General features: G+C 36.3%; 1 protein-coding gene across 1 annotated transcript in view; it reads left to right on the top strand.

Moving 5' to 3' along the window:
• NBEA (neurobeachin) overlaps positions 1-13,065 on the top strand; it is a 776,021-nt gene that overhangs the window by 439,188 nt on the left and 323,768 nt on the right. The window contains 1 exon segment of the mRNA XM_078147053.1: positions 1,861-1,969. Within this exon segment, the coding sequence (XP_078003179.1) occupies positions 1,861-1,969 (109 nt within the window).

Raw genomic sequence — 13,065 nt, 5'->3', positions numbered from 1 at the left:
GTTTTTGCCTTTCTTGTAAAGCACTTAGCACAGTGCCTGGAACATAATAGATGCTCTATAAATAAGCCTCCAGGCTTGGCACAGTGTCTGGCACATGGCAAATGTGCCAGATAACAACAGATGCTTGTTATGTAAGCTAGATTTTTATGACTCTTGAAAATTATTTACAGCAAACTTGTTTATTATGCATTTTACCACTATGGTGGTGATGAAAATGTTGGAGGTAGTGAAAATGGTGCCTTTTCACTTGTTTCAAAGTTTGACATTCTCTTACAGCTAGCCTCTGCTAATTGGCCAAACTGTTAGCAGTTGGAATTATTTGTCCCACTAAGTTCTCCTTGTCCTTCTACTCAGTTGAACAAAACTTTGTTAACTGTTATGTGGATAGCACTAATCTGACCAAAAAAAACTGCCAGAGTCCCAGAGACTTAACACAAATATTCAGAAATCTTTCTGTTGCCTTTTTTTTGTTGAGCTTTTTTGCAAATTGTGAGCAAATCTTTTTCAGTGAAAGAGAACATCCTCTGACTTACAAATGTATTTTACTATCATTTCCTTTCATGGTTCCCCCCCCCCCCAATTTCAGGTGATTGAGATTAAGGTTCTTTCTGTCTAATAATCTGGTATTTTAAATTAGTTTCTTAGATATTATTTGATTCTTTCACAAATTATAGTTGTAATAGATTTTTTTTCAATCCTTATAATAATTTAATACTTTTTCTGCCCTTCATTTTTCCTGAAAGCTAGAGAGAATTCCCATTGGAATATGTCTGTGTCATTCTCAGTTGGTATACAGTGGTTACTGTTGAATACTGCTGGGTAACTGTTTCACTTCTCCCACTGTTATCAGAGATTGTCACTACTGCCTCTCATACCAGCGCCATTCTCACTAGCCCAAGAGTGACAGGGCAGTTACTTAACCCTAATCTCATCATAGAGTAATTAATTCTATGTCAGACAAGACATAGATTTTGGAGAGACTTTTACTGAGAACTGTCCTGGATTTAATTATTCTCAGTACTAACATAACTCACTTGGAACAGAGAAATCATGTACCTACTATATTTGTAGATGATACAAAGCAGATACTGAAAATCATTTTAGAAATATTAAAATATAGTCTATTAGAATAAAATATTGATAAATAAAGAAATGCAGATGAAATCAAATCAGCTCAAAAGAGTATATATAATTTTCTGGAAAAAATTATTTACATGATGAACTACAGAGATTACAAAATTAGATTGTATAATTATAGGACTGTTTCTGTTGTGGGGAATCCTGCTAGATACTAAGCAGTCCCCAGTGGGAGTCATTTGTTCACTCATTATTCAAATTTTCCTCATCAAAGCTTATATGGTGATTCTTTTTCTCAGGAATTGAAGAACTGTAGAATTTTGGAACTGGCAACCCTCCTAGAGATCATTTATTCTACCCTCCCCTTCAATGTAGGAATCCCTTCTATAGCTCCCCCCAAAACAGGCATCAAACCTTTGTTTTAATATAGTTAGTAAGGGAGAGATTCCCAAGTTATAAGGCCATTCATTCTCTTGTTGGACAGCTTTGAAACTTTTCTTTTCCTTCAATTTAAAATTTTTCTAAAAACAGCTTTCATTAACAGAAATTGTGTTTACAAGATCTATAACGATTTTCAAATTTCTGTAGGAATTTAATGGTATATTTTCTGCTTAAAAAGTACTCTGAAGTAGAAACAAACACAACAATAATTTTGCTTAATAATTTAACCAAGTAGTATTTATGATAGTTTAATACTTCCAGTATTATAAACTTTTATATGAAAAAATTTAGATGAGCCAAAACTATAAGGAGGGTTTAATCGAAGACTGTCTTTCACTTCAGATTGTTGTGCCATGCTATGAAGGACCACATAGTGCGTGTTGCCAATGAAGCTGAGTTTATTCTGAATCGACAGAGGGCTGAGGATGTGCACAAACATGCAGAATTTGAGGTAAGTTTTTGAGAAGAGATGGGAATTTAACTTTTCTGTTTTCGGTCAGCTGTCACCTATGTATAAGACTGGACCTTAAAAAAAAGTGATTATTCTTTTTTATTTTTGAAAAAGAAAAAAAAAAAGACTTTGAAGACATTTTAGAACACTATTTTAAAAAATGAATAAATGTCAATCACAAAGTACTAGCTTGTTTTCTCATCAGTCTTACTGAAATCCAGGAAAATATTCACAACTTGAAGAAATCCCTTAATCAGAATGTGTAATAATTCGATGTAGTAGAGTGTCAAATATTTAAATGGAATTTTATTAACTTTCTTAAGGAAAATGCAAATAAAATGTTAAATATAATTTTTTTTAACTAGCCAGATTTTCTAAGCCAACAAAAAGGTGCTGAAGGTAATGGGGTTGTTATATAAATGAACTAATAGTTTTATCAACCATTCTGCAAATTGTTCTGCTTATCATCCTAGTGTTTACTTTAGTTTAGCATTAATTCAGTTTTCATTTTCCTTGCTTGTATGTTATCTATTAGATTACTTCTAAAGTATTGCTATTCTGTCAACTGGTTTGCAAAGTCATTAAGTACTAAGAATAATTTGGAAGATGTCTTTCATCTCTGGTGTAAAAAAATACATAATATTCAAGATGTTATAAATTCAGTTTTTACAGAAACAACCAAAATATTTTAAAATGCTGTTTTGTGGTTATTCAATAATTATTTGCCCCATTCTGTATTGCTAATCTAGTATGTATTCTGTTCTAAATCTAAATTCGTTATTTTAAATATTTTCATTGAGCAATATTGTGCTGCATTCCCCACACTCCATAGTATCTAAGATATTTGGGTGGCCTTGTATTACAGTTGGTTTGAAGTATCACACTGATATATCAGACTGACTTAAAAAAAAAAAAGCCGTGCTATTTTACTAACATGTCGTGGTATACCAACAAGTATGGTTTGGTTGGAAATTGGCGACTGTATTCTCAGTTTTGATGAGGTTCTTATCTAAGTGAAGCAGCTCTCTCAAACTTACAGTTTGATGTACTAGTTCTTTTGCTCTTTGACCTTGCAGTAAAGTATGAGACACAGAGATATCTGTTGTCGTTTTCAGTAGACCTAACCTTTACTTCACTTTGTCAGCCAGACATCAGACACTTGTCATATGGGACTGCAACAACTTTATTACCATCCATATACTAGGTATTTTAAACTTTGATAAAAAGCAAATTTACAATAAAGTGTGTATTGGAGTGAAGTTTCATATTGCCTCAACAATAAATAACATTGGATTTTTATCAGGATATGATGCAGTAACTTAAGATGACAAGAAAAGATCGAGTTATCTGTTCTTTGAAGAATATGTTTAAGTATACGATCTGTCAGAACTCCAAGCAAAATGAACATATTCAATTAACTTGCAGCTTCTGTTAGCAAATAAGATTTGGAATATTAACTAAATTCCCTGAAGGAATAGCCTTAAGTCAATCTTCTTTTCCAGTAAGAAAACCAAATGTTTTATGGGATATAAACATTTTAATTGTATTTGTCATATGAAAACCTCTAAAATGGGATTTAAAGCAAAAAGATAATACTTATGAAGTAGTTAAGCAGTAGAGTCCCTTAATGTAGGCCCCTGATAATTCTACTGTCATTAAGAAGATTATATGATGATTTGGAACTTTTTGAAATATTAGTTACAGATTATAAACTTAGAATCAAGATATTCTTATATCTCACTTAAGAAAAATGAATATAGTATATTATTACTGGGTTTTGCTCAATAAATGTAACTTCCTTTTTAAACTAAACTGTTTTACCTTTTCTTAGGCTAGAACTGACTAAATAAATGAATGCATATTTTACTATAGTAAAAAAACTTATTTTATATTGGATTTTGCAATCCTATAAATCAAGGATTTTTGAGAAATTAAAAGTATATTTGTAGGAGTTTCATAAAGCTTACTTTATAAGCTTCAAATAAAGAAAAGCCAGATTTAGTTTGTGATGGTAACTTCATAGTTAACATTCATTTGGTTAGCGTCTGTAATTGTTAAGGAAGAAAAATGAAAATTTAATTTTACTGTCCAATGAGCTGATGAAATATTAACCTCATTACTGAGGCAGATCATTGTACTAATTGGTGCTTCCCTGTACAAGAAGATAAATTGAAAAATGAATTAACCCTTTATAGATTGCTACAGTGGTCACTTTTCAAAAGAAATAAACCAGAATAGTGATCTGTAATAGTATATAGGGTACATACAGGGAAATATTAAAATTCTCAAGTATCTCAACAAAAGGTTCCTTTTGCCCCTCCAGAGAATAAAGTTGTTCAGCCTTATGAAATGCTAATGTGAAGCAAGTTGCCTCATTTTTATTTTTCATTATTAATTGTTAACCACTGAGAAAGTACTTAGAAATATTAGAATATTCAAGTGAGCTTCTCTATACTAAAGCCTTTTTTTTTTTTTGATCTGGACCTGTGATTTCATCCAAGTAGGCAGCTCTCTATTAGGAAACACCTTCAAGCAATTGAGATAAGAAACTCTTCTTCAACTGATAAGCCTAAAGTGTTTCCTAAGTCACTGGGAATTTGAGTACCTTGCCCTGAGTCAAATAGCCAGAGCTGAACAAAGACCTTCCTCACTTGAGGGCAGTACTTTATTTCCTCTGCCACACTGCCCATCACTATCCTACCTTCTTATTAAATTGCTTCTCAATGTACTACCACTTTGTTATGTACAAATCCAAACTAACAAAAAAGACTGATGCACATGTTCATTTACAATTCTTCAGTATCCAGAAGGATTCACTATTCAGCTCTCACGCTCTCTCTCTCTCTCTCTCTTCTCTCTCTCTCTCTCTCTCTCTCTCTCTCTCTCTCTCTCTCTCTCTGTAGCTAAGATTTGTCATAGATATGAACCCTGCAAGACAATTGAAATGGGTAGGGGAAAATGGAGGATAGAGGAGAGGTTTGCCAAAAGTCACATGGCTACTAGGTATCTGAGTCAAGACTTGAACTCAAGTCTTCCTTACTCTAAAATCAGTCCTCCAGATATTCTAGCATAATTCCTCTTAAATGAAAATATCATAGTCCCGATTTTAAAGATAGAAACACTGAGATTCTAGGAAGTTCAGTGACATATCCAAGATAACATAGTTAATAAGTACAAGAGTCAGGTCTCAAACTGATATTCTTTTGTTATAAATCCACAGTTCTCAATGATTTTGACTATGATTATCCCATTGTAACATCAAATTTATGGATGCCCATGTTCTAGCAGTTGTTTTGCTGTCCTCTGTTGATTGAAAAAAATAATGGCCAAGAGCTACTGCCAATTTATTAATACTTTTAAACAAATATAATTTATTATTCACAAAAAAATCTACATATAGTTAAAAATAACATTGTTCATATGCAGAAAAATTACTTATTCAGTCACCACAGTGTCCTAATATGTTGCCTCATTGCACCCTAGAGATGACCTCTGTTCTTAACTGATAATGCCAGTATGGTCCCAGGAATGGACATGATCTGATTTCCAAAGAAAGCTTAATGGAAAGGCTCAAAACTCGTATATTGGCTACTAGGTCTTGATTCCTTAGGCTATAGCAACTTATAAAATGAAGATAAACAAAATTACTTTTAGTTTTGTATGAGTGCCTCCCTTGACCTTCTGCAGTGGCCATGGCAGAAGGACAGACTAGGGGATGATACTTACAACCTGTTTTTAGACTGTCTAGAGACAAAACTGTTGGTAATTTGAATATAATATCCCTGTCCAGTGATGACTGTGTAGGGGTACTTCTACAGGAACTGATTCATGCTCATCTTTACATTCTCACCAGAAAGAAATTTAGAACACAATTCGAAAGTACAGCTAAATGGAAAGATGATACACAGGTTCACCATAGAGAAGCAAATCAAGGAGGTCATAGAGTTGTTTTTTATCAGTGTGTCAAAAGGAAGCAAGAAATTCCATTTCATGGAATACTTAGTCATCTTTTACTGCATAGTGAAATGAGTATTTCTAAAAAGACTGTCATGAAAATAATTACAGCTTGCACCTCAGTTGTTTCAGAGACTCGATCAGTTAACAAGCACTTAATTGCCTATTATATATACCACAGTACCAGTTCTAGGTGCAAATATACAAATACAAAAGTGAGACAGACATGCATTGTTCAAAGAAAAGTAAGCATAAAATATATTTTAAAAATGCAAAATCATTTTGGGGAGCGGTGCGGGGAGGAAGTACAATTCTAACAACTGGAGAAAATCAGGGAATGCATCTTGCAGAAGGAACTACTTTAACCTCAGAAAGAACTGGAACTTCCTGAGGAAAAAAGGGAAAGAGAGAAAGCATTCCAAGCATGGAGGATAGTCTGTACAAAGGCATAGAGATAGGAGATGAAATATGATGTGTGAAGAATCCCTGCTTTGTCTGGAATGTAAAGTACATGACGAAGCATAAGGTCTGATTAGCCTGGAAAGGTAGGCTTGCTGGAGCCAGATTGTGAAGGGTTTTAAATGTGAATCAAAGGGGTTTATTTCTTATTCTGGATTCAGTAGGGAGCCCCTGAAATTTCTTGACCAGGGGAGTGACACGGTTATACCTGTATCTGAGGAATATTAGTTTGGCAATTATGTCTACAGGGATTGTAGAGGGAAGCAACTAAATGCCACCCACGTGGTTGATGAATATCCATGGTCTAGATTATGGCAAGCAATTGGATGGACACCCTATAAAGCTGGTTGCTCAGTATATGTCTTTGACAGACACTGGAGATGAACAGTGAATCGAATAGGAAGAGAATTGGGTGGATGTGCTAAATTATGTAGTACTTTTAGTGACCCCAAATTTTTCTTGAAACAGCAGCTCAAAAAACACCCAAAAAACCATTGCCAGTAAGATCATAGAATATGACTCTCTAGAGAAATTAATGCCAGTGGGGAGGAACATGATTCTCCAATTGAGAATTTACAGGAAGACCTGAACTATAGTCACAGGATAAAAGGAGCTGATTTGTGGAGATGATTCCTAAGTCTATATATCCATCCCTAGTCTACTTCCTGAGGTACAGTGACAAATTTCCCACTGCCTCTTATACATCAGGAACTGAATGTCTCCTAAGCATGGAAAACTCAACATGTCCAAAACATAACCCACTCTCTTTGTCCCCAAGTCTTTGGTTCTTTCTATTTCTGGCTAAGGCATGACTATCCTTCATTTGTAATCTTCACTTTTGGAAGGAGCATTCACATGAATAGAACCATAATTTCATCAAAATATAGAGGTGTTGTAGTTTTTTTTTTCTACTGAGCTACATTTATTTTAGATTTTAAAAAAAAGATCAAGGAATCTTATATGGTTTTGACATATGTATGGGAGACAGTATATTGAAGGAATACCCTTAAGATGGCCCTTTGCTTTAAAAATCAAATGAGACTTTTTTTTTGTCAACAAACAACAAATACACTGTGATATCATATTCTCTACACTTTTCAGTCCATTTCTCTGACTGCAGATATATGGTGTGATACTAGAATGTTATTTGACAAAGCCATTCTGTTTCCTTTTCATAACTTCATCAATGATGCCCTCAATTCATGTATGGCTTATTCTTTTTTGTTTGTTTCTTTTTTATATTTTAGACAAATGCTAAAACTTAAATATATTATAAGAAAAGGAAAAGGAACATTATAAACTTAAATATAAAATAAGGAAAAACATAGGAGCAGCTAGGTAGATAGAGCTCCAGTCTTGGAATAAGGAGGACCTGGGTTCAAATCCCTCCTCAGACACTTTACACCTATGAGCTGTGTGACCCCGAGCAAGTCACTTAACCCCAATTGCCTCACAAAAAAGAATAATAAATAAATAAGTAAATGAATAAATAAATAAATGAATGAATGAAGAATGAATGAATGAATAGCAAAAATGTCATGTGCACAGGTGAACATAGAAGATTCAAAATATATAGCAATAACTTTTCAGTTCAAGAAAGCCTATGTGTTAAATACTGTTCATTATGTTGAAAGCTGTCTATCTGTTCTTTGCTTCCTTACAGGTTTTTTTTTTGGATTTTCTTTTGTTCTCTGCTGTACACTTTTTACTTTGTTCTTTTCTCCCCCTCCTTCCCCTATATCCACAGCCCTAAGGCTACAGTTAAGCATTGGATATATTTATATATAGGTGTTGCTATATACATACACTTATACATATATATCCATACATACATACATACATATGTACGTATATACTTTCCCTAAGAGATTCTACTCCTAGTCTTTGTTTTTATGTTTGTGTATATCTCTTTATTTTTCCTATCTCTCCTAACTGCTCTACTTTACTTCTACCTGCTAGCTTACCCTCCTATTACTTAACCTACCCCTACTCCAGCAATCTCTTCCTTATCCTACCATTCCCCGAAATCTAAACTCCCTTTTATATCTCCCTTTTGGCCTATTCCCATACCCTCCCCTCTAAATATCCCTCCTTTATCCTCTCCCCCTTCTCTATCCCCTTAAAGTTTTATTTCTTTCTAAATTTACACTTTTGAAAGTCGCCTAAATGTATATGTATTTTCTTCTCTTAAACCCATTCCCAATGAGAGTAGGTTTGAGAACTAACAGCTCCTCTCCCCCATCTAATTCCTCTGTATTGGTTCTTCCTCTTGCACCTCATTTGTTAAAGGTACTCTTTTAGCTGTACTTGAATGGTTTTAGTTTTTGAAGTCATGTCATACTCAGATCTACCCCAATCTTCCTTATAAGTTACCTAATTACTAGTAACAATCTTAGACATAGGTTTTATATTTTTCATACGTAAGAGGTAACAGTATTATCTTTATTTAATTCCTTGTAATTGGTCGTTGGTATGTATCTTATATTTCTCTTGGCTCTTGTATGTTAAATCTTCTATTGAGTTCAGGGTTGGTTTGTTTTTTAACAAAGACCTGAAAGTCTGACAGTTGATCAAATGTCCATTTTTTTCATTCAGAATTATGTTTAGCTTTGCTGGGTATAATATTTTCCATCAGAAGCCCAGTTCCTTTGCTCGTCAATATACAGTGTTCCAAGACCTGCAGTCTTTTAGTGTTGCCACTGCTAGGGTTTGTGTGATTCTAATTGTAGTACCACCATATGCAAATTGCTTTTTTCTTGTTGCTCATAATGTTTTGTCCTTGATCTGGAGGTTTAGGAATATTTCTGTGAGTTTTCCTAGTAGGATCTCTTTCAGGTAGTGATTGGTAGATTTTTTCTATTTCTACTTTTCCCTCTCGTTCTAATGCTTCAGGATAATTTTCTTTCATTATTTGTTGTTCTGTTGTATCAAGATTCTTGTTTTGATCAGAAATTTCAGGTAGTCCAGTTATTTTTATGTTTTCTCTTTTTGATCTGTTCTCTAGATCCATTGTTTTTCTTATGAGCTGTTTCACATTCTCCTATTTCTCCTATTTTTTCATTCTTCATATTTTTTTTTATTTCTTCATCTCTTCTAACTTCATTGGCTTCCCCTTGCCCAATTCTGATTTTCAAGGAGTCAATTTTTTCTTAAGATTCTGGATTTCCTTTTCTAATTGGTTGACTTTCTTTTCATAATTTTCTTCTTTTGCTTGTATTATTCTTATTTTTCTTTTTAGTTTTTCCTCAGTCTCTCTCATTTGATTTTTAAAGTCTTTTTTAAGTTCTTCAGTGAGTTCTTTTTGGGCAGGTGACCATTTGACATTAATCTTTGGGGTAGAAGAAGGTTTCTTTGCTTCAGTATCCCCCTCTGAAGATGAGCCCCAGTCTTCTCTATACCCTTAATAACTCTCTATGGTTGGATGCTTTCTCCTTTGCCTGTGCATTTTCTTCTTTTTGTAATAATTTAGTTGTTATAATCACCTCTAGTCCTGGGGTATGGGGAATGGTGCCTGTAGTGCTCTTCAGTTCTCCCTTCTGACCTTGAACTCAAACTAAGCTCTCCAACCTCCTGTAAGTGCCTCCAGCAGAGGCGTCCCCACCTCACTGCTTCTGCACTTTTCTTCCTGCCCCCACTGTGTCTCCACAGCACAGCTGGGGCTGGCGTTCTAGTCAGATGAGGTTGCCTCAATCTTCACCAGGTCTGACACCCAACTCCCCTCATTATCCCAGGGTAAAGTTCCTGTGGCCCAGGCAGCCTCCCAACCCAGCTAATCCCAGGGCTTGCCACTTCTTGTTTAAGCTGCTTGTTGTTCCTAGCCTAGAGATGTTTACTCTTCACTGGGAGGAAATCTTTTCCAGAATTTTTCTTCAGATCTTCTCCAGTTGTCCCAGGGGGACCTCCCTTCTGCCCCTACTCATTTGTTTTCAGGATCTATGTTTGCCCTGAGGTGCTATTTTATCTCTTTTGCAGGAAAATCTTGAGAGCTTGAAATTTTCTGACCTACTCTGCCATCTTCCCAGCATCCGCTCTGTATGGATTATCTTAAAAATATGGAGATAACTTTGCACTGCAGCCCCATGATTAGTAATATAAAGTGAGGCACAAAACACAGAGGCATATACAAGATCACATGAGATAACAATTCCCAAGAGATGGTGACATTGTGCTGATTGGACCAAGTCCTGGAACATTGCCAAATCTTTTACATGAGAATTCATAGTACCTCAAAAGAGTTTGGTCTAACTATCCACAAAGGAAATCCTAATGGGTAATCAATGCTTGTACATCAGACTGTGGTATACAATTAGATAGATAACCTGTAGAGCTCAGTAAGTATAATTTGGACAGAGTGAAAAGAAGGGAATGAATATTAGAGATGCTTGTTGTGAAAGTGAAAATTTAGAAATAGATTGGAGATGTGGGAGTTGAGGAGAACACTAAAGTTGTAACTCCAGGTGATTAGGGAGGATGGTAGTATTCTAGCCTAATAGTAGTTGGGGAGGGCAAAAGGTTTAGGGACAAAGATAATCAGTTATGTTTTGGACATGTGAGTTTTCTATGCTTATGAAGCATCCAGTTCCTGATATATAACAGGCAGCTGGAGATTTGTCATTGTAGCTCATGAAGCAGATTAGAACTGCATATATAGACTTGGGAATCGTCTGCATAAAGATGGTAATTGAATTCATGGAAGCTGATAAGATCACCAAGTGGAATACTGTCAGCAAAAATAGAAGAGGGCCCAGGGCAGAGCTTTGTGGAGTCCCCTTAGTTAGTGAACATGGGATAGATGAAGAACCATCAAAAGATACAAGAAAGAATGAACAGATTGTAGAACCACGAGAGACCAATATTACAAGTCCTAAAAAGAGAGATAATCTCAGAGAAGATGATCAGCCCTGACAAATGCTCAGACAGGTCAAGAAGTAAGAAGCTTGGCTGAAGTGGTTAAATTTGACAATCTAGAGATCATTGTTAGGGGGCGGAGCCAAGATGGAGTAAAAGCAGTGACTTGCTTGAGCTCTCCCCCAAACCCCTCCAAATACCTATAAAAAATGGCTCTAAACAAATTCTAAAGCAACAGAACCCACAAAAAGACAGAGTGAAACAAATTTATAGCCCAAGACAGCCTGGATGGTGGATTGGAAAGGTATAACGCACCAAGTGGAGAGAGGAGCGCAGTTTGGCATGGATGCGCAAGGCCTCAGAGAACCTGGAACAGGTCTCAGAGGACTGAATCTCAGGCAGCTGTGGTGGTTTCCAGACTTCCCAACCCATGAATGCCAAAGACAGTTTAGAAGGTCAGTGGGAAAAGTCTGTGCCTCTGGTGAGAGAGAGAAACAGGACCCCAGCCCCAGTCCCAGAGCTTGGCCTCAGGGCAGTGGCTGCTTCCAGAGCTTCCAGGCCAACATACTGAGGGCTAATAGAGTGGCTGATCAAAGGGGGATTGCAGGGATCTCTCTGCTGGTGCAGGATTCTCTTGCATTTGCTCTTGCTTGGATCTGAGTCGCAGTTCTGGGTGGTGGTCCTGGGGCCAGGAGGAATATTGGCATGGTGGAGCTTGTAGTGGTAGTGAAGAGAAATTCTCCTCACAGTTCCAAGGCAGAAAAGGGTTCTTGTGGTCTCTCATAGACCAGAGCACAGGCCAGGAAAGGAGTAAACACTTTGCCCTTGATCATACCACCTTGGAAGAACTGAAAATTTACAGATCCCTAGAAGTATCTCTGAAAACAGCTGAACAAAACCCTTGAAGCTTGAGACAGTACATCTTCCACATTGGAAGTAGACCAAAGAGTTTAAAACTCAAGTAATTGGCTGGGGTCATGAGCAAACTGTGCAAAATAAGTCATGCCATAGAATCTTTTTTTGGTAACAAAGAAGGTCAAAACATACAATCAGAAGAAGACAACAAAGACAAAGCTCCTACATCCAAAGCCTCCAAGAAAAATATGGATCAGTCCCAGGCCATGTAAGAGCTCAAAAGGATTTTGAGAAACAAATAAGAGAAGTAGAGGAAAAACTAGGAAGAGAAATGAGAGTGATGGAAGAAAATAATGAAAAACAAGTCAGCAGCTTGCTAAAGGAGACCCAAAAAAATACTGAAGAAAATAACATCTTAAAAAATAGCCTAACCTAAATGGCAAAAGAGGTCCAAAAAGCCAGTGAGGAGAAGAGTGCCCTAAAAAGCAAAATTGGCCAAATGGGAAAGGAAGTCCAAAAGCTTACTGAAAAAAAATACTTCCTTAAAAATTAGAATGGACTTCCACTTCCAGGAGCCAAGATGGTGGAGTAAAAAGGTAGTTAGTTGCTCTCACTCTCCCCTATCAACCTCTGAAAACCCAGAAAATATCACCCCAGAAAAAACAAACAAACAAACAAACCCTGGAACAGCTAAACTGGAAGATAGAGGGGAACAGCAGTGCAGCAGCCCAGCAAATGGGTCTCCCAATGCCTCAGCAAAAATAAGGAAAGCAGCATTACAGAGGGCCCCAGGCAGATAAGCACCCTGCAGCATTCATCTGAAAGGAGCTGAAGAAAGCGACCTAAAGTCTTCATAAAGCCCCAGCCTTGCTGATTCCAACCCAACACCAGGTAAACTGTCAGAACCGCAGGAAGAGATCCTGAAGCCCAGGTGGTAGAGCAGGCAAACACCAACACCTGGACCTCTGAGTACTTCAATG

This window comes from Phascolarctos cinereus, unplaced genomic scaffold, assembly GCF_003287225.1.
Source record: "Phascolarctos cinereus isolate Bilbo 61053 unplaced genomic scaffold, phaCin_HiC Scaffold_726;HRSCAF=1367, whole genome shotgun sequence".
In the NCBI taxonomy this organism is placed as follows: Eukaryota; Metazoa; Chordata; class Mammalia; order Diprotodontia; family Phascolarctidae; genus Phascolarctos; species Phascolarctos cinereus.
The sequence above is the reverse complement of the archived record's forward strand: the minus strand, read 5'-3'. Positions and strand labels throughout refer to the sequence as shown.